Source organism: Osmerus eperlanus, chromosome 27 (genome assembly GCF_963692335.1).
Source record: "Osmerus eperlanus chromosome 27, fOsmEpe2.1, whole genome shotgun sequence".
NCBI classification, from domain to species: domain Eukaryota; kingdom Metazoa; phylum Chordata; class Actinopteri; order Osmeriformes; family Osmeridae; genus Osmerus; species Osmerus eperlanus.
Window position 1 is genome coordinate 5,305,981 of NC_085044.1, and position 22,389 is coordinate 5,328,369.

Sequence of the window (22,389 nt, forward strand, 5' to 3'; positions counted from 1 at the left end):
AGACAAGAATACAAGACAGCCACAGAGTAACACAAAAAAACATATCACCATGTCACAAACCATATCAAAAGAAAATGAAATATATATGCTCAATTAAGAGTTCAGAAATGATAAGTAAATGAAATAAGAATAAAGGGCCATCATAAAGGGGTGCTGTAATAAATAATCTGCATAAAAACTGGGTGATCAAGGAGCCCATGATTCATCATTCCTAGCACAGCACTGCTTTGAAACGTAAATGTAATTGAAATGATGGTATAAAATAGAAAACAAAAATGTGTGCGGCCTTTATTAGTGATTATACGTAATATCTAATTATATTGCAGTCAGTCAATGTCAAATATAAACCTAAAGGACAATTGGGTCACAGCACCATTAGCCTGCAATATGACGTTTATGATGAAAGTATTGTCGAGGCAGTTTGCTTGTCAGTTTAAACCTTGCATTCATTCATGACCACAAAATAGCTAGATTCATATAGGCTAATTATCCGATACGATTATAATGGAATTCACATTTTCCATAACTATAGCTAGCTAGGCTACCCACTCTTATATTTTGCATGATGTTACGCTATTAGTTGACATTTAGCCTATAGGAAATCCGTTAGATTTAGCGCTATTGCCTACAATATATCTGGCCTATACATTGTCCATATATTATTATAATAATATTTACCGAGTGCTAATAAGTTTAAGCTGTAGGTCTACTATTTATTTTTCGTTTTGACGTTCACGACGTTGCTTTCGGACCCACAAGCTTCAATTGATGCATTCAGCCCTTATTCCTCACCAAGACAATTGAACAGGCATGCCCACCCCATCCCGTCTCATGGACAGAATACCAAAACATGGCGCGCGCGTGTAACTGGGAAACCCCGGCTTTGCCTCCACCTGATGGCAGCATCAGGCAGCCCCGTGAAAAATTTGCGTGGGAGTTCCCTTCATCGCCATGTCGGGGTGGTGCAGCGCGCAGTGAGGATCTCCTGAGAAGATTCTCTCTCTCTCTCTCTCTCTCTCTCTCTCTCTCTCTCTCTCTCTCTCTCTCTCTCTCTCTCTCTCTCTCTCTCTCTCTCTCTTTTTCTCTCCGCCCCCTCCCATTCCGTGCGCTCCATCCTCCCCCACACGACAGCTTAGCACAGCACAGCAGCATCCACCCATACAGGGTATAGCAGTCATCCCCAGCTCAGGCAGTGATACAGGGACGCATCCAAGTGATGCCACTGCACCAACCGCATCTCGCAACCGCGAAAACACGTCGAGAATAAAGAGTCACTTCTGCAAGAAGGGATACAAACGCGTTTGCCTCGAGACAGTCACTGCCCATGAAGATGTCTAACGTTGACATGGTCTTAAACGCCACCGACCGGGTAGTAAAATGTGAGTTAATCCTATTTGGTTTTATTACAAGGCTGTGGATGTGCGACTAATGCTGAACCTATTGTACCAATTGCGATTGCGAATAAGGCCTATCGGTTGGGTTGTATTGCGTATGTCTTCTCATGTGGATGTTTGTGATGTGGGTTATTAGAAATATATAAATAATTGTATTTTGCAATGATGCTGTGATGTTGATAAACAGTGAAAGGTAGTGTGGTGGTCCAGAATGGGGTATGGGGAAATTCTTTTCTCAGCCATGTTCAAGTCTAACATTTTTCTTCGTGACCGTTTGATTGAATTTCATCTTGGATAGGCAGCAGGCGGTACATAAAGCATAGTTGCCGTGTTGGTCTTTGCGGTTGAAGCAGTGATGCAGCAGGATTTCGTTGGCACCGAGATAGAGGGCGCTTGGTGAATACGTGTATCTTCATAATGGGGGAGGGGGCTGGAAGCGATCTACGTTGGCAATTGATGTGGCAGTTTTGACTGTTGGTGAGTAGGTTTTAAGTCTATATTGGTTGAGTCATTGGTTTTTACTTTCAGTTAAATTTAAGAATGGATACATTCACCAACATTCCTTTGTGGCGTCTGATTAAGATATGACGCATGCCTATACGTTTATTATCTTCAGATTATATGTAGGAGCAGGGCCTATGGACACTATTAAATTGAACAAAATCTATTTACAATATAGATCGTAACGTTCAACTGTAAAGCCCGTATCAGGTTGTGGCTAAACGCACGCGTAATCATGTCAACCAGTACATTAGACTAAATAGAGCTATAGGGATAAATCGCTGTCTTGGCAGTCGCACATGTTGAATTCTACATTGAACAGCCATTGGTACTTTAGAACGAGGTACCCTCAGCCTTCTAGGTGTAAGAATATACTTTTTTTCTAGTGCCATTCTTGCTCCGACCTGCTGTTGACACATAACATCAGCGGATTACATTTGTTGGTGAGACTTGTCCCAGAGCATCCTGAGTGTCTTTTGAGTGACACAGAGGTTTAGTCGATCTTTTCAAGCCAAGGCTGTAATATAGCAGCCTAAATATGGCCTAAAATGTGCATTTTGTTCATTACATTCATTAGGAAAGAGTTAACCCAAAATGGCAAAACCAACCATTTTCAATTTGTGGAATGAGGGGGTTCTCTAATCCTTAATGTCACAATCACTTTTTTTTTCTCACAATAATTGTTTAATACCATGTGACTACTCCCCTAAATGAGTATTTACTTCCGAGTGACAGGCCAGAGGGACCAGATCAGGTTTGCGACTTTGCGTACACAGATTCAACATAAGAAATGGCGAGCAGTGCAACAGGTGAGTGTGCCTATGTTAATCCCTTGACTCGTGTCTGGACAGCACTGGCCGAAACGGAGCTCTCAAGGCGCCATGACAACACACAAACACATTCATGCCTTCCTGCTTATGGCGCCGTGTCGTCCCTGCACCGTCTGCGCCGGCACATTCCTGCTGTGTCAGGGCTACCGAGAAACGATTCGGTACTGCGGTGACTTCGTGCCACTATGCCTCGACGAAGAATCCATCAACGGGTCTAGCGGTGAGAAGGAAGACCAGCGGACGGTGCTTATGAGCCCATCTCACGCTTAATGACAGTGGTTCCTTTGTAATCGGGTTACCACAGGCCCTACTTGTCATCGGGGGGTGGGGGGGGGGGCGTTCCCTTGTTAGGCCTTTAGCGTCTGAGCCGGGTTTTTTCACGGTCGTTATGGAGACGGGGAAGGATGGCTTGTTCGTTTGAAGAAGGTGAAAGTTGGATGGGAACCGTTGCTGTGCAGTCCACATGAGATGGGTCCTCGCGCAGAGTGTACTTCGATTACATTTCAGCGTGCCTTTCCACAATGGATTCAAATGCTGTCGTTGGGACACGCGTCCAATATTCTTGGTTGCCACGACGCCCCTGTTCCTTAGAGTCAATCTGTCATCATGTCATGAAAGTGTTGACAGGGTCGACCTCATCGCCAGAGAAAAGCACTTCCTCACTGCCAGCCGTGCTCCTAAACCTTTTTCCCCCCTATCAATCTTCCAAGGAAGCAGGAATTAAATATAGCTGGACTCTATGTATAATTTAGGAATTGCATTGTGCACAAAGACCCATGAATAAATAACCACGCGTCAAATTTCCTGTGAAGTTGCAAGCGGAAATGGAAGTCTTGTCTCCGTTAAACCGATTTCCCCCACAGTCCGCCTCAGCAGTGCCTCCAAAGTGAATCATCCTTATGTCACACTTAGCTTTTCTCTCATGACGTCGACTTGTTAATCAGCCATTTCCGTTGTCGCTCTCCCGACGACTCTAAAACTCGAACGGACTCGGAACGGGACACGGCACTGATTTCAAGGCCCTCTATCGACGTGATCCAGACACGTGAGAAGATGCGTGAGAGGAGGTTTCTGGCCCCCCCGGACGGGGCCGCAGAGCCGTTTCTCCCCAGCGCGTGACGGCAAACACAGACCCAGAGGAGGACAGACGCCTGGTTCGGTCCTGCTGGCCATTCCCGCTCCTGCCCCGTGGGTTAGTTGCTGCATCAACCTGTTGAGAGACAGTAATCTGGGGTGGGGGTGGGCGGTTAGGGGGGAGTGATATCGATGTCAGTCATGCTGTCCGGGTTGGATCTCTTTGACCGGAGGGCACGCGAAGGCTTCAGTCCAGGAGATGAGGCCGAGCCTGCCCACTTGGCCCCTTCCTCCTGTCTAGACCTCTCTGGGGAACCCCCCCTCCCCACCACAGCCAAGCCACAGAGTGTCCTACATTCCTAAGTGTGCTTCTAGGACATTATCTGTGTTAGTGACGGTGGGTGCTCGCTCCATCTCCCCGCCGTTTCCAGAGCATCGAACGCCCTCTTTTTTTTGTGTCTAGGAGCAGATAACCCTCACCAACGTAACTTCTCCTCAGGACAAACCCATCGTGTGGCCGCAGACCCGTCTGTAAATACCACCGCTGGATTTAGGCAGTCGGTCAGCACACAGGGGCTTCGCTGGGCCGTAATGGGTTCGAGAGAAGCCCCCCAAAAAACGGCATATTCGATTTCCTTCGGAGGAATCGCCCATCCCCTGTGCGGCGCTGAACAGCATTCTCCTCTGGCGCTGTTTGCCAAGCTATAAGCCCTGTGTCAGAGGGTGATCGATGGAGACCTACTTACATCAGCCGTTCACTGTGCTCGGTGTGACACACCCAACAACCACCGGCTGTTTTTAGACTGTGTTTGTGTTTTTCTTTTTGGGGGGGGACTACTTTCAGCATGGGATTAATGTTTAGGTTCAGATTTGGGACGCTGGGATTTTTGGGGTGTTGTGAACTAGATTATGAACCTGCTGAAACAGGACTATTATGGTCTGCTTGCTCCTAATGAAAGATTTCCGTCATGGATATGTGCCATTTTTTTCCACAAGCTGGTTGGTGTGTTTCGCTTGGCCCTGTTGTCTGATGTCCATTGTTTATCATGCATATGCCTGTGTTTGTGTGTATATATATATATATATATATGTTGTAGTGACATCAGTGTCACAGTTGCTCATTGGTGGAGCCCAGCCCCCCGGAGATGTGGGTGTGTGCGTGGGAGTGGGGGGGGGGGGGGTGGAGGTGGAGGTGGAGGTGGGGGGTAGGATGGTTGTTGATGTTGATGCTGTGATAACCCCTCAGAGAGAGAGAGAGAGAAAGAAAGAAAGAGAGGGAGAGAGAGAGACAGAGAGAGAGAGGGGGCGAGCAGGGCACTGGGTATCTGCATGCATGATATGTACTCACAGGCTTTATTTAGCAGTGTGGGTGAATTATTTAAGCATGGGTTTGCAGCAGTGTTTTACTGCACACAGGCCTGTTACATAATGAAACGTCCCCAAGGTCTGGTGATGAGAGGGGAGGGGGTGATGGGGGTCTCGGGGGCATACATTGTAGAGGAGGTGGAGGGAGACAGAAAGAGAGAGAGAGAGCAAGTATGGGTGCAAAAAGAAGGAGAAAGGAATGGATTTAAGAATTCAAGATGGGATTCTACAATAGAGGTAGGGGCCAGATCCAGAATGGAGAACGCTGAAGGATTGTAAGGGTGGAGAGGCTCCGTGAGAGGGATTGTGAAGGAGTAAGGGTAGTGAACATGTGAAGACGCAGAGAGCAGGACAAGTGAGAAGAGGGGGGGGGGGGGGGGAGTAACGGGGAAAAGTCACTGGATATACATGATAAGACGCTTGCACGTTACACAACCGAATGACGGATTCTGGAGTATAGAGACGGGCCCTTCACACACACACACGCACACACCGACACAAACACACACAGGGCCTGGGGCTTGGGATTAGATCTGGGTTATGGCCAGCAGCATTTAGACACGGTGCACGTGGGGGTTAAAACACAAAGGTTTACACCAGTAGCTACAATCTCAAAGCGTGGACCCGCCGAGTCAGTCAGGAGACACAGATGGAGCCGTTGGAAGGCCGTATCATAGAGTTTGGTCCCTTCGTCAAAACCCACAGCTTCCGTTTCCCTCGGGGGCGACGACTGAGCCCAATTCATGTTCAGGCTGAGTTTAGCTCGTGGTTTTTACGGGTCACGATGGCTGAATGCCCCTCTTTCCAGTCCTGGCTCGGCCCTGTTCACCTACCAGCAAACACGCCGATACTTCCTCTCTGGCTCTCGCTCTCTTCCGAATCTTAAGCATATTGGCTTTTCATGCATGGGCTGGTTCCAGGGCCGCAAGCTGCCACACGGCCCGTTTCTGGGGAGGACGAACACACTTTAGGGCTCGCACATTCATGCCTTGCCTGAGAGAAACATCGGGTCCAAATAGCTATGGTCTGTGACCCGATCTTAAAACGTTTGAGACAAACAAAATGAATATCATACAAGACCATGATCACACTTTAGACCCAGGTAAAGCCTTAGTACGTTAGTAAGTCTTATTAACACATATTAATGTTGATAAGGGCCATATTACATGAACTCTTATCTCATCTTATGATAACACTAACCCAAGCCCTAACCCCATCCCTTACTAATATGATTAACACTTATGGAGTTTTCTTAATGCATATTCAGGTTTACAATCATCTCACATGGGGCTTTTTAACTATTAACTCACACTTGTAACAAACACAAATGAATGTGGCCACAGTAGTGACTGTGCAACTATGTGAAAGCTACACACACGGACACACTGCGCAGGCGAACAGTAATCAGAGTAAAAAACCTTTTGGTAACAGTGGCATGCAACATTGTGCCCCCCTAGTTATTCTGAGTCTCTGTGGTCTTTTATTATTTGGCAGAAAGATCACTTTCACGCAGCACAGCTTTGGTTGCATGCAGTTTCTCTCTCAAAAGCCTTGTATGACTCAATATACTTTTTTCCCCCACATCTTTTCGTAGACTCTTTGTGGAACAGAACGACCCTGCCCTAGCAGGGAAAGAGTAGACTTGAAATTGAATGTGACTGTATTGAATGAGAGCTCAATACATGTTCGTTGTTCTTTTTCCTACTCATCTTGAAGTGTAGCGTTACCTACTTAAAGTGCACAGATTTTGTACATTCACATACTTATTGACAATATCGATATACTGTATGTAAAAATGTGTTTGTATTTCCGTATACTTCAAGTAGGCCTATATTATTTGTTGTTGTTTGGGTGGCTTTGAGGCAGAACATTAACAGCTGCAGTCAAACATCTGCTAGCGATAGCTTCTACGTTAGCGAGAGTGAATTGTTGAATTCTCCTGTCGGAGGATAACACCGCACGCCTACAACTAGCGCAAGTCGTACAGTTTTGCCTGGTTATCACATATCACATTCATTACCGTGCACCGCCCTGTAAGTACACAGCCAACAGCATTACCGTGCATCGTCATTAGACTGTTGGTGAAGGCATTAGCATTGACGTGAACTCCGTGTTAAGCATGTTGTCTCCAGTGCCAGCCTCAGAGGACTCCGTCTCAAAGGAGAACGCGCTGCTCTTGCACCAAAAGCTCCCAAGACCCTGCCGCTGACAGTAAGTAAAAACAACCAGACTGACGCGAAGAGTTTGTCAGTGGGTGATTATGACTCTACCATGTACAGCGAAGAGGACCCTAATATCATACATACTCATGAAAAAACATACATTGATCACCTGGCAAATTTCGACGAATTTATATCATTCGAACTCGAACCAATTGACACGTGTCACAGTACAAGTGGCACCATTTTAGTTCTGTATCAATTTCTCTAACATTTCAGGCCTAATCAAAAGAATATATTTTTTGTGAAGATGACCTAAATGTAGTAGCAAATTATTTTATAATCACAGCATAGTCTACATAAACTGGCCCCAGACCCTGTCGATGACCTGTTATTCCCGGCCCCAGGTGAGGACAGTAATGGGCTCCACCAGAGCAGGCCTGGAAAGTGCCGGAAGGCAGGTTGCAGGTGAACGACAGGTGACAGCTACACTTGACACCTCGACTCACCCAGAGAACTGACTGACAGGTTTCCTGACCCTGTCACGGTTGCCAGTGGTGACGTGAGCGGTGTTCCGAAGGTACGTTGTAGGGACATGGCACGAACTAGACAGACAAACAGACTGTCAGACAGGTTGTCGAGGCTACACAAGCACGATAGATGCCCAGAGCGAATGTATATCACTGTCATTGCTGCCGGACAGTTTTAGCCAAAGGACACCAGCGGTTGGTTCAGCCAAGCAACTCACCCGCTATCTCCCTCTGTCACTCTGCAACCGCTAATCAGGGCATCTACATTTAAATTTTACATTTTAGTCATTTAGCAGACACTCTTATCCAGAGTGACTTACAGTAAGTACAGGGACATTCTCCCTGAGGCAAGTAGGGTAAAGTGCCTTGCGCAAGGACACAACGTCGCGTGGCGTGGCCGGGAATCGAACCAACAACCTTCTGATTAATAGCCCAACTCCCTAACCGCTCGGCCACCTGATCTATCTCTCTGTTTGACTAACAGCTGGATAGATGCACAGACAATGAGAGCCAACCTGTATGCTGGCTGAGCATGTGTACAGAAGACTGGTCATATTTGGATACAGTGCATCTGGTCTCCTCGGGCTCTGAATGATGGCGGAGGAGGAATAGGGGAATAGGGGAGGACAAGCGACAGTTTTGCCCCGCCATCTGTTTCCTTCCTGAAGGATATACTTTATTTACCGTCAGTAACGATACAGTATGATACAAAAGGACTGACAGTTTCGAAACAATAAACTTGCCTACAACAAGAGCTGAAAAGTCTGTATTACTGTAAGGGATATTTAATGGTTGGTTGATTCGTTCTTTGTCATTTTGGTCCATTTCTCACCCTTTCTGCCTGAATATGAGAGCGTTTTAACCGGAGGCAACACACTGAATGTGTGTATGGTGTTGCTTCCCTTGTCAGACTCCCATGCAAATCGCAATATTCCTCTCATGCACTGGCTGTCCTCCAATAGTCAGCTGCTGTTGCCCGGCAACATGCACCACGGTTCAACTCTGCCTGGGTGCCCAGTGAAGTAAGCTGTCTCCCATCTCGCTCTCTCCCATCTCTCCGTCTCTCCCCCATCCCTCTCTTTCTCCGTCTCTGTCTCTCTCTCTCTCTCTCTCTCTCCTCTGTTCACTTTCTATCTGTTCTCTCTGTTCTACTTCCGGCTCTTCTCTCTCTCCCCCTCATTACCTCTCTCTCTCTGTCTTTGTATCGCCGGACTTTCTCTCCGTCTTCTTGCGCATTTGGATCACCCTTCAGCCTCGTCCACGTCTTCCATCTCGGAAATCCATTTTCCCCTTCTTCCATCCCCATCTTTTATCTAGCTGTCCCCCATCCCCCTCTGTTCTCTCTCTCTCTCTCTCTCTCTCTCTCTCTCTCTCTCTCTCTCTCTCTCTCTCTCTCTCTCTCTCTCTCTCTCTCTCTCTCTCTCTGTGTCTCTCTCTTTCTTTCTCTCTCTCTCTCTCTCTCTCTCTCTCTCTCTCTCTCTCTCTCTCTCTCTCTCTCTCTCTCTCTCTCTCTCTCTCTCTCTCTCTCTCTGTCTCCTCTCTCCCTCCCTCCCCCCCTCTGCTTCTGTCTATACAGTCCCCCACTCTGTGCCTCTGCCAACCAAAACCTTAGATGCCTGACACGCCTCTACCTATAACATTCCCCAGGGGTCTGAAATGTGTTACCGCGAATCATTATTTTGACAGCGCACATCAATACGGTGCACGCACGCGCGCGGCCGCGCGCACACCGCACTTTGAATTCCATATACCGAGCCCCGATGGTCCCCCTGGGTACTTTGCGAGTCACGCGCGAACGTCGCCGTGACGCCCGTCGGGCCGGACACTGGCGCTGAGTCACAGGGGACGGTGTCGCATCTCGTCCTCACCGCGCGCCGTCTGACTCGTCGCGTTCCTGCGAGGAGGGGACGGGCGCTTCCAGCTTTCGAGTGGGAAGACGCCGAGGAACGAAGCGCTAACAGTTACAGCCTGCTCCTTGACAACAAGTCGAGGCACTTTTCTCCCGATTAATGACACGTCGCCGGCGCAGGCGCACACGCTAAGAGCTGGAGACACACTGTCGGATACGCACGCAAGACACAGACCGTTTAAAAGAAACGGCCACAGACGGAAAGCACATGCACACACGCACGCGCAAACACACACACGCTGTTGAATTGAAGGGATGTCTTTACCCCACTTCAAATCTCCTGCCAAGGCTGGGCTCATTATCCTAGCAGCAGGGACGGGAGATTTTTCTCTCTCTCTCCCCCCCCCCCCCCCCCCCCCCCCTCTAGTCAAGCATCCATTATTTAGCAGCATGTTGATCAGGTTGAGCCCCAGCTCTGAGATCTCATCTCCTCCATCTCCCCACAGCCATGCTCCCCATACACCGCCGCCACGGTGCTGCTCGTCCCCACCTAGCGCACACGGCCACGCCGCCGCCGCTGCTGATGGAAGGGAGAGTGTGTTTGTGAGGGAGGGTGTGTGTGTGTGAGGGCGGGAGTGAGTGTGGGTGTTTTGAGTGAGTGAGTGAGTGAGTGTGGGTGGGTGTTTTGAGTGAGTGAGTGAGTGAGTGTGGGTGTTTTGATTGAGTGTGGGTGTTGTGAGTGACTGAGTGTGGGTGTTTTGAGTGAGTTTGGGTGTTGTGAGTGACTGAGTGTGGGTGTTTTGAGTGAGTGAGTGTGGGTGTTTTGAGTGACTGAGTGTGGGTGTTTTGAGTGAGTCAGTGTGGGCGTTTTGAGTGAGCGAGTGTGTGCGTTTTGAGTGAGTGTGTGAGGGAGTGAGTGTGTGAGGCAGTGAGTGAGTGTGTGCGTGGTTGAGTGAATGAGTGAGTAAGTGTGGGTGTGAGTGAGTGAGTGAGTGAGTGAATGAGTGAGTGGGTGAGATGGAGGTAACCCACGATACTGTGGACTGAATCAGGCTGCACCAGCCCCAACTGATTTACACAGAAGCTTCCGGCGACCTATTGATTCGGCGCTCGGGCAGGGCCGGACAGATGAAGCTCTACAGATTGATTGGGTCGGCGTGTCACTGGGATTGGGAAAGCCCTCCATGGTCGTGTGAGTGGATGTGGCCTCTCTGCCGCAGGCCGGCAAAGTATCATACGGCACAGAATGTGTTGAGACATTAGAACCTTCTGGCAAGGAGGCAAACCCACACACATATCTAGGCTCAGGATTAACAGATCAGGCTGGAATTGGTTTGGGTTTGAGTTGGCAGTGGCCAGTGGGACTCCTCGTCGGCTAATGCACCGAGATCGGCACCAGAGCAGCGAAATTACCTGTGTTGCTCCCAGAGCAATGATGTGTGGTTGGACCGGAATGAGGCTGGAGGAGGTGGAGTGGATAGGTAGCAGGTCTGTCGGCTGGGCTTTCATTACCGTAACAACCGAGCTGAGTGCTCCCATCAAGCGGCTGTGTTGCCTTTCCCTCTTTGTTCCATGGAGTTCTTGGCTTCACATGTCCAGTCACCAAATCACACAACAGGGATCCAAATACAAGGATTAGCCGTTTATTCATTTGAGGGAAATGACTTGCGGTACTGTGTCATTGTGGTCGTAAATAAATGGTGATGATTTGCCGTGCTTACTGGTGTCCGTGGCAGCTGCAAATACAAGCCTTGGTTGTTTTTTTTAATCTAGTTTATTCTATCTGGTAAATGATCAGTCGGCCTCTTTATTCCACACAACACATTGTCAATTTACAACCATGAATAAATTATAATATACTCCGGAAGCATACATAATTAAAGTAGGGCATGTTTTGTTTTGGGAGGATACATGGACAAGCAGCAGACCTCACACTCGCTGTTTACAGCGAAATTATCCCAAACATAATGATTCCTGTTTAGCAGTGGATTTCTTGAGGAAAACAAACTCTTCATCTTCTCCTCAGATGTGTAGAATGGCAGGGTTCACTTGCAGTGTCGAATGCACAGTAACAGCGCAACTGTCGAGCACGCGCCTATGTCACCAAGTTCAAACGGATTCAGCTCACTTGTCAGCGTAAATACCGCCCTTCTAATCGCTAGCATTTTCGGTGGCGGAGCTAACCAACGCAGTGTTCATGAGAGGAGGAGGGGGAGTAACGTATGTGTGTTAAAAGACCCAAGATAAACTCCGGAGAGGTCAAATAAGGGGGTGATACTGACGTGTGACGTAAATGGCACCTGTGACAGTGATGTCGTGACTCGCGTACAAGCCCAGTTCGCTCCGCCGTGACGCCTGTGGTTTGTGAGGAGTGTGTTTACATTTACATTTAGTCATTTAGCAGACGCTCTTATCCAGAGCGACTTACAGTAAGTACAGGGACATTCCCCCGAGGCAAGTAGGGTGAAGTGCCTTGCCCAAGGACACAACGTCATTTGACACGGCCGGGAATCAAACTGGCAACCTTCAGATTACTAGTCAGATTCCCTAACCGCTCAGCCACCTGACTCCCTAGTGTTTTAGTTTAATGGGTTCATATCACTCCCCAGTATAAGTACTTCCCTCCCGCGCCATTGGACGACAAGGCTTTCGGAAGGCAGGTGACGTTAACAAGGCCCATAATGACACCCGCGCCACCCGTGCGATTAGACCTCTTGTCAGTTGAAGACAAGAGCCGGGACGATTCCGACGTCGAGCGTTCTAGGGCAGTGGTTCTCAAAGTGGGGTCCGCAAACCATAGCCAAGGGGTCCGCGAAAGAGTTTGCCGTAAATGATAACGTTGGAAAATGGTGCTGTATCATTAAAAAGTGACACATATATTATAATCTACAGATGGGGACCATTTGCAGAAATAAAACAAGCATATTGTGTCCAGTTAAGAGCACAAAGGGCATGCTGAATGGGTGTTACGATCATGGGGGGGGTCCTTGGAAAATGTTCACCCCTGTAAGGGGTCCCTGGCCCCCAAAAAGTCTGAGATCCCCCTGTTCTAGGGGATGGTTTTGCCCGGCGAGTGTCTCGTCCGCCCTGTGTGGATGCCTTTCGGTTTGGCTGAAGTCTGACCATGTCTTCATTGTTCTGTGTTGTGCCCCCAGCCGTGCCCTTCCCCCTGAGTCACCGTCTCACCATGAAGGAGGTGTTCGACTGCGAGGGGAAGCCCCGGGTCGACCTGCTCAAGGCCCACCTGACCAAGGAGGGCCGCGTGGAGGAGGCGGTGGCCCAGCGCATCGTCAACGAGGGCGCCGCCATCCTGCGCCAGGAGAAAACCATGCTGGATATCGAAGCACCCGTCACAGGTGAGGGGGGGGGGGGGGGGGGGGGGCGAGTGGGACATTTTCGACGTCTGTGTTTTGTTTCGTCGTCTCTCATGTCGAAACTGCGTTTCACGACGACATCGACGAACGTCCGTGGTCCGCGACGGAAAAACGAATTAGGAAGACGGAAGGGTGTTTCGGATTGAGGGAGGATTCTATCTGGTTCGTGTGTTCCCAGAAGAGTCAAACAAGCAAATATGCGTCTGTGCATCAAACTCTGGGGGCTCTGATTCCCATTGGCATAGATGCAAGCAAGTTGCGCGCCAACAAAGTTTTGTTTGCGTGCTTGCGTGAGACCGCGGGACAAAGAGAGAAGGCGAGAGAGAACAGAAGAGAGATAGTTTCCATCTGACAGATGAAAAGAGAGAGACAGGAGCACAGCGACTGGGAGGACTGGTGACCTTCCGTTCCAAAATAAACTCCAAAGCACCTGACTAGATGTCGAGCGAGGAAGACTTCAGACAGGGAAGGGCCGCCTCTCGAAATATGCCGATTTCCCATCAGCAGGCCGCTGTCACTTTGAAGTGTCATCAGTCGCGTCGCGTTCCCGTCGACTGCGGCCCTCGAGGGAACCGGATGAATCGGATCTCATTTTGGGGGGGGGGGGGGGGGGGCTTTTTTTTTTTTTGGTCGACTGGTTAAGAGGCTCCTCTGGGACGAGGCCGGGCCGTCGCTGGGATCCGCACAGCTCTTGGCTAGCGAACGCCACCGAGGGGACTCGGATTGGACAACGACCGGGCACGTTGCGGCAGTTAAGTCGCTGGAAATGTAGCTCTCCTCCATGACTGTGTGAATGGGAGAGGACCAGTGGCGTCGGACGGTGACTCGTTCGACTGATCCGGGTCCGGATGGTCGATACCTCTTCGGTCCGGGCGAGGGAGCGGGACCCAAGTGGGACCCTGTATCGTTGCCACGCGAGTGCAGTCAAGTGTCGTCCCGTTAGGCCTCCTCTCCTCTGGGCCGGCCACCCCCTGGGTCCTAGTGCACCCACGCTTCCAGCGGCCTGGTATGTTGGTCGCTTTTGAAGTACAGGAGTGGAGGGGTTTGGTTGTTTTTGTGCCTGCGACCCAAGCTAGGTGGGCTACCTCCCCTCGTTATCAGCTGACCCCCCAGCCAGCCAATCGGTATGGTGCTTGGTACCCTATGACTGCCCAGGCTAGAGCACCCAGAACAGCAGTAACTACAACTGTTCCAGCGAGAGCATCCAGGACAGAAACGGTCGGAGGAGAACAGCGTGGTATCGGGGGGGCTGACAGTGCCCAAGTGGTTGAAATGGACCGGCGTCAGTGGATACCGAGATGCCATTTTCGAAAGGGCGCGCCCCTCTAATGTGAAAACGGCATTTCGAAACGCAATCGTAGAAACAGAGGAGGTTCAGGCGGGAGAGAGGCAGAGAGCGGGAGAGCGAGGGCTGCGAGAGAGAGAGCGCATTAACGGGAGAAGCACAGAGCGTGTGTGAAATTAGCATACGATTTCCGGGGCGGGCGCGAGCGCGTGGACGCTGCGGCGTGCGCCCGGGTGCGTGTGCGCGTCCGTCGATAGACTCCGGGAAGGTTTCCGAAGATTCCGTAGTATACTCGACTCCAGACACTTCTCATTTTGTTATTGAGAAGCTCACACAACACACACACACACACACACTGCGCGGCATTTCTAAACAGTCGAACTCCATTGTGTTATCGAATGACAAAGGCTGCACAGAATGAAAGGCCGGCGTGTTAGCATGACAACACTAAGGCCATCTGGCAAAAGCTCAATTGGAATTGTAACTGTAAGCCTCGTAGGGAAAAGCATGCATTTTGTAATGGATTCTGTCTGCATCTAAGCGATAAAACATTTTCAATACGGAAAAACAGTAGAGAAAAGACGAGAGGAACACGTTTCCAGTGTACCAAAGCGTGCAATAGGAACACATTGAAACCATATATCTTCGAATTGACTCATCCAATCAAGTTATATTATTTCTGCAATGACAGTTACTAGGCATCCAGCTTCCTGCATATTTGATAACATCAATAATAGATAAGAGTGAGACAAACTTAATATGGTTTTATTATAGCCTGCATGGGCAATTCAAAGGAAACAGTACGTAAATGTACCCCCTTGCACTCAATTGTTCACACACACACACGCACACACACACACACACACACACACACACACACACACACACACAAGCACCTCCCGAGCCTTGCTGGTCCGTTACCACACCACTGGCGTTCGATCTCGTGGGCCTCTCTCTTCATGTCCAGCATTCATGCCATGCCAGATCCAGACGCCATGACGTAACAACGCCCGGAGAAAGGAGGATTGTGGAAGGGTGAGGGAGGCCAGGTGCGCAGAGGAAGGACGTCCGCAGGAGCCAGGGGCAGACGGGGGGGGGGGGGAACCACAACACTGGAATGAAGAGACAGAGAGAGACAGATATAGATCAACAGAGTAACTGGTTGGAAACAGAGAGACGGAGTGTGCTTGCCCAGAGGGATTCTGCCTCTGCAACCCCCCCCCCCTCCCTTTTCTGTTGCCTGAATGGCTATCTCACTGAGGACTTACGCGATGAACCTCCCCCCCCCCCCCCCCCCCTCGATACTGGGGGAAGCCGGCGTGGAACAGCAAAGCCAGCAGGGGGAGGTGGCCGGCACGCTCCCCCCCCCCCCCCCCCCACACAGACATCCGTCTCCCAGGACTCCCCATCCGGAGACAGCCCCATCCATCTGCCCTGTCACACCGGCACACTGGCACACTTCGTCTCCTCCTGTGTAGCCATCCCGCTTCGGAGAACAGGCCACAGTTTCCCCCTGGAACTCAAGACCATGGATATATAGATATGTATATATATATATATCATTCACGGGGGTTTTGATTGGCAGTCATAAAATTGCGTCCCTATGCCGTGTTCATCAAGAGTTGTCGTCTTGGTAACCCGAAGTACACTGACGTCGGCTTTGTATCTGGCATCCTGTCAACTCAGGTGAATCTCGCTCATGATTGGCTCCTCCCTGTCCAATTAGTATATTGGCAGTGATTGATTGTGGGGGAGGGGGAAGGGGGTGGGGCGGTGATGAATTGGTTGATTAGTCGGCTCTTAAAAGGACAAGGAGGTGGATGTAGTTGGAAGACTTGGAGTCACGGAGCTCTTCCCCCCCCCCGAACTGGCGTCGGGAAAATGGAGGTCCACATGCTTTATTTATCACGCATGAAATATGGATGCTGATGTGTGTATCAGTGCATAGACTTTGGTGAGCTGGGAACTCTATGGAGGTCGACGGTGGCCGGGCCAGCGAACGAGCTCCGTGTTTGTGTACGTGTGCCTGCCTGTCTGTCAGTTAGTTTGTACGTGTACGTATCGGGCTGGTTGCAAATGCGTTGTGCGTTTGTTATTGCTTGTGTGTTGGTTTTGTCCGGGCGTGCGTCCATTTGAAAGCGTGTGCCTGTGCGTGTGTGTGAGCCGTGTGTGTACGTGTGCGTGTGAGCCGTGTGTGTGTGTGTGTGCGTGTTTGATTGCTTTAATCACGCAAGAAGTCTCCCACTCACATTGCTCTGAGCTGTGAGTGGGCGAAGGCCACAGTGGAGCTGACAGGGGGAGACAGGGGAGAGGAATGGAGGGAGGGAGAGAGGGAGGGAAGGGGAGAGGAATGGAGGGAAGAGAGAGAGAGAGAGAGAGAGGGAGGGAAGGGGAGAGGAATGGAGGGAGGGAGAGAGAGAGGGAGACAGGGGAGAGGAATGGAGGGAGAGAGGGAGGGAGGGAGGAGGGAGGGAAGGGAGAGGAATGGAGGGAGAGAGAGAGAGAGAGAGGGAGAGAAGGAAGGGGAGAGGAATGGAGGGAGAGAGGGAGATAGGGGAGAGGAATGGAGGGAGGGAAGGGGAGGAATGGAGGGAGAGAGAGGCAGGGAGGGAAGGGGGGAGAGGAATGGAGGGAGAGAGAGGGAGGGAGGGAAGGGGAGGAATGGAGGGAGAGAGAGGGAGGGAGGGAGGGGAGAGGAATGGAGGGAGAGAGAGGCAGGGAGGGAAGGGGGGAGAGGAATGGAGGGAGAGAGAGAGCCAGGGAAGGAAGGGGAGGAATGGAGGCAGGGAGGGAAGGGGGAAGAGGAATGGAGGAGAGAGAGAGGGGGGGAAGAAAGGAGGGAGAGAGAGAGAGAGATGAATGAAGGGAGAGGGAGAGAGGAATGGAGGGAGAGGAGGAGGGAGAGGGGGGAGAGAAGTGGAGGGGAGAAAGATGATGATGAAAGAGTATAAACGAGGGGATCGAGGAAGCGAAGCAGGGTTGTCTTTTTTTTTTGCAACCCCAGAGCCAGTGAGAGAGAGCCTACTGTGGTCATGAGGTTTGTCCCTGTCCTCACCCAGCCACGCCCCCAACCACAGCCTTTAGGGGGGAGGGGGGGAAGACCTTCGGGGGCAAACACCCAGGCAGCATCTCCATGCCAACACGGCGCGAGGCAAGAGAAATGAAAACTCTCTCTCGTTTATTTCATTATTTCGTCCTCATAAAAAATCACGTCGCCATGGCAACAGGAGTTGAAACTCGCAACGCTCCCTCCCTCCCGTACTTTCTCTCTTCCTCCCCCCCCCACCCTCGTACTCCCCTCCCCCTCTCTCTCTCTACGTATCTCCCATCGCCTCCCGCTCTCTCCCTCTCCCTCCCTCTCTCGCTCTCTCTCCCCTCCCCCCTCTCTCTCACTTTAAATGATCTGCTTCCTAACTACTGTCTAGCACTCACAGTACAACTGCAACTTACTTCGACCCACACATACACACACACATACACACACACATACACACACACACAGTTCATTTGTTTTCCTAAGGTAGAATACAGTTGGCTCCTCTCAGGCTTGTGCTGAGGATCATCTGCCGTGCGCATGTGAAGTGTGCCCTTCTGATCGGCGGGTGTGGTGTTTTTCCCCCAGTGTGCGGGGACATCCACGGCCAGTTCTTCGACCTCATGAAGCTGTTTGAGGTGGGGGGGTCTCCGGCCACGACACGATACCTCTTCCTGGGAGACTACGTGACCGGGCTACTTCAGTATCGAGGTAAAGCGTCGCTTCGGTCGCTAGTGGAACTGACGGTGCTGGTTGCCTCCCCCGCCCTTGTCCAGTGACTTGACTCCTCCCCTTCGCTTGGCTCCTCCCCCGCCTCGCTCCTCTCCCTCTCACGCTCGCTTCCCGGCCTCCCCTGTCCCCCTCACCGTTCCGTACCCCTCCCCCTGCTCTCCTCTCCGCCTTCCCTGCCTCGTTGTCCTCCCCCTCCCCCTCCTCTTCTCTCCTCCTCCATGCTCCTCCCCCCTCCCTCCCTCCCCCCTCCCTCCTCACTCCCCCCTCCCTCCCCCCCCCTCCTCCTCCCTCCACCCTGCCTCCCTCCCCCCTCCCCCCCCCTCCCTCCTCCCTCCCCCCTGCCTCCCTCCCCCCCTCCCCCCCCTCCCTCCCTCCCCCCCTCCCTCCCTCCCTCCCCCCTCCCTCCCTCCCTCCCTCCTCCTCCATGTGTGGCTCCTCCTGCGTGAGGAGGAGCCAAAAGGGCGCCGAGGCGCCCGGAGAAACCCCACCGGCGCTGTCACGCAGCCAGAGGGGCCCTGGGATCCAGAGAGGAAGGGAGGAGTCATCCAATCCGATGCGACCTGGGGCCCTGGGATCCAGAGAGGAAGGGAGGAGTCATCCAATCCGATGCGACCGCTGCTGACACTTTGCATTTGCATAACGGAACGCTCTCCCTCTCGCCCATTGGCCCGAGGAGTCGACTAGGGCCCGCGAAACAGACACGCTTGACCAATCCTGATAATTGTCTGAATAATTGTTATCAGCTGTGAAGAGATCAAGCCCTGCCGGCGGTTCAGTACTCAATGATCATACATAATTGAAACAGTGGCTTGATTCACGAGTTCAAGGCGAGGTCTGTTTTCACATTTTTCCGATTTGGGCTCAGGGGCAGCCTGTCACCGTGACGCAGTCTGACTGAATTCTCGGTGTGTGTCTGTGTGTCATGTATCTGATAACATCTTGTAATGATGCATGATTTCTGCCCGACTCTCTCCACAGTGTGTTTTATACCTTTGGTCTCTGAAAATCCTCTACCCAAAGACACTATTTTTACTGCGAGGAAACCACGAATGTAGACATTTGACAGAATATTTCACCTTCAAACAAGAATGTAAGTAGCACACTTTCACTGTTTGTTTGTGTCCCTTTTGGGGGGGGGGGTGAATTCTTTTCATAAGCGAGCTCATGTAAAGCCTTGAACCTAGAACTGTTTATTGTTGTAGACATTGCACGGCGAAGGGAGCATTTGAAATTGGGAGAAGCAGAATAGGGGACACATTTGAAAGGGCCGCTCTGGTAGAAAAGGAGGTAGAGAGCTAAGGTCTCCCTGAAGGGGTAGCGTGAGAATCCAACGAAAGGTAAACCTGGATGAGGTGCAAAGGTTTACTGGTGCCTATTTCCGTATCTGTGCTGGTGGTGGGTTGCCGTGGTAACGGATGCTGTGAACAGCGAGGGGGGGGGGGGGGGCTGAGAGTTCATAAAAATAATAAAACTGTAACGCAGTCTCGCACACACACAAACACGTACAAACGCACACACAAAGACACACACACACCTATAAACGCTCGCACCAAGACGCGCAGACACACGCCTACATACGAACACACACAAACACGCGCCACCGTTCAAACACACGCGCACCCACACAAAGACACACACACACACACAAAGACACACACACACCCACACAAAGACACACACACACACACAAAGACACACACACACAAAGATGAAACTTTGAGTTCCCGTAGGAAGGCGGGCGAGCAGGTGGACACCCCTGCCGGGGGTCAGGGGGTCGGAACAGGGAAGCGAAGAAGGCGGAGCCATCTCCGAGGGGGTCTCTCGGCCTCGCCCACTCGAACGCGGGCCGTTTGAACGCGCGGTTACGAAAACACTTGACGTGCCATTCGCTCATTTGGGCGACCGAGTCCTCGCAGGGTGAAGAAATCACGCCGGGTTGTCAGTGGAGGAGATGAGTGGGGGAGTTGAGTTCTGAGGGTGTATTTCCACAGTGCTTCCTGACTGTGGAGAGTTATATGGTTGGGGGGGGAGAGTGAGTGTAAGTGGAATCCTCTCTTCGTCCCGCCCAGGTAAAATCAAGTACTCGGAGCAGGTGTACGACTCGTGCATGGACGCGTTCGACTGCCTTCCCCTGGCCGCCCTCATGAACCAACAGTTCCTGTGCGTCCACGGCGGGCTGTCGCCCGAGATCCACACCCTCGACGACATCAAGAAGGTAGCCGTCGTCTGGGCCCCCTCCCCTGGGGGGGCGCTGCTCAGCGCCTGCCCGTGCATGCCGGAGAGCAGAATTTTGCTCTGCCTGGTTTGTTTGGGTGCTGAGGCGCATGCTGGGGGAGGGGGGTAGGGGATGTGTGTGTGTGTGTGTGTGCATGCCCCTCGTGCCTATGCAGATCTGCAGGTGTATGTGTGTGTGTGTGCGGCGTGCGTAGCCCGTCTCTCCTTTTGCCGCGTGGGCCTGTGTGTCTGCGCTCTACCCGCGTATGTGTGTGTCTGTACCGTAGTGTGTGCTTGCACGTGTGTGTGTACGCGTGCAACGGTGCGCGGAGCTAATCTGGGGGTGACGTTGACTCTCGCTAGCTGGACCGGTTTAAGGAGCCGCCGGCGTTCGGGCCCATGTGTGACCTGCTGTGGGCAGACCCCCTGGAGGACTTTGGCAACGAGAAGACCCAGGAGTTCTTCAGCCACAACACGGTCCGAGGCTGCTCCTACTTCTACAGGTAAACACGCCCTCGTCACCCACCCCACCCCCCCCCCCCGCCCCGATTCCACCTTCGACTGGCACAGGGTCGCGTCGAAACCCGACGCTTCGGCTAAACGCCACGCCGGCTCATCTTAGCGCCGTCCTCGTCGGGGGGAAGCGGCTTTTATCGCTGGCCACAGGGTGTGGCATCCTACTGTAGGCCCCCCCCGCCCCGAGATACAGGGAGGCTTCCAGGGGCTTCCGTGACCTACATTCCCGGGGCTGGTGGGGTTGGGGGGACGCGGACCCTGCGGGGAGGGGCGCCGAGGGCTCACTAGTCCTCCTCGTGTTGTTTTCCTGCCCCGTGTAAACCCTCCATCGTCTGAATATTTCACGTGCTGCTGAAAGTTTGATGCGCTGGCAGCGTTGGATGGGTGTGTGTGTGTCTGTGTGCGTGCGTACTGTGAGTGTGTGTGTGTGTGCATGAGAGAGGCTGGGGGCGGGGGCGAGTGTGTATGCGTCCGTGCGTGTCAGTGTGTGCGTGTCGAGGGAGAGGCCGTGGAGAACGCGCGAACCGAGCACGCCACCGATGCCGGCGTCTGAAAAGAAAAAAAAGCCCGTGCACCAGAGCCCCCCCCCCCCCCCCCCCGCGTGCCCCCGTCACCTGACGCCACCAGCCGTCTATTTGGCCGAGTCTGACTCGGATGACAACGAAAAGGGAAGGGGGAAAAAACTGCGCATTTGGAGCCCGATCAATACGTGAGTCATCAGAGCGTGCATAACCATTGTTTCGTAACCGCCGGGAGAGAGAAAGTTAGTTGAACACATTTGGCCGCAGCGGGTTTTCTGGACACACTGGAATGTTTTTCCTTTTCTGGGCCGCGTTTGATTTTTGTCGACCAACGTTTTGCAGGACCTTTCGAGCCGGTTCGGAATTGTACAGTAGGTGCTACATGTATTTGATGGTAGGTACTCTGACATAGGTAGCTGCCTAGGTTCATACTGTTATAGTGTCGACAGGTGGAAGGTTTTCTTCCTCTACCAACTTGTGGAGTGACACCAGGATCAGAATGAACTTGCCCTAGAAACTTCCTCCGCCTCAAAAAGGGACAAGATGAAGCGATACTAAACAGACTACTTCCCGAGAGGAAAAAAAAAAAGTACGCTCAAATCAAATTTAAAAAGATCAAATTAGAGCTGGAAGACATGAATGCAGACCCTTTTATTTGATTGGATCTTTTTCTACACGACTGGAAGTGCATTTAAAACCTAGCGAATATGTATATTCCCGTGCTTATCGACGACTTGAAAACATACAAGCACTCGTGCTGTGCATCAAAAGCAACATCAAATATGCATTCCATATTTATGAAAAGACACAAGTATATATATTTTTGTTGGGGGGGCGTTGCTTTTGCACGGGAGGTGTGGTTCTCTCTTCGGGAGACGAGGTGGATGAGGAGGAGAAGGTTCCGGAGTGTCTATGCGGCGTGGGCAGGGGGTGTGGGGGGGGGGCCTGCTCGCGGACAGCACGTCCATCCCACCGTCCCCCCCCTCCCCATCCCCCCCTCCCCAGCCCCCC

The 22,389-nt window shown here is 51.7% G+C and overlaps 1 protein-coding gene across 1 annotated transcript in view; it reads left to right on the top strand.

Annotated features, from left to right (window-relative positions):
• The first annotated feature begins 1,137 nt into the window (after window positions 1-1,137).
• The window catches only part of ppp3ca (protein phosphatase 3, catalytic subunit, alpha isozyme), a 29,630-nt gene continuing 8,378 nt past the window's right edge, over window positions 1,138-22,389 (top strand). Inside the window, 7 exon segments of the mRNA XM_062453659.1 lie at window positions 1,138-1,379; window positions 12,858-13,058; window positions 17,984-18,086; window positions 18,088-18,106; window positions 19,106-19,217; window positions 20,197-20,342; window positions 20,705-20,844. Of these exon segments, the coding sequence (XP_062309643.1) occupies window positions 1,325-1,379; window positions 12,858-13,058; window positions 17,984-18,086; window positions 18,088-18,106; window positions 19,106-19,217; window positions 20,197-20,342; window positions 20,705-20,844 (776 nt within the window). The 5' untranslated portion in view covers window positions 1,138-1,324.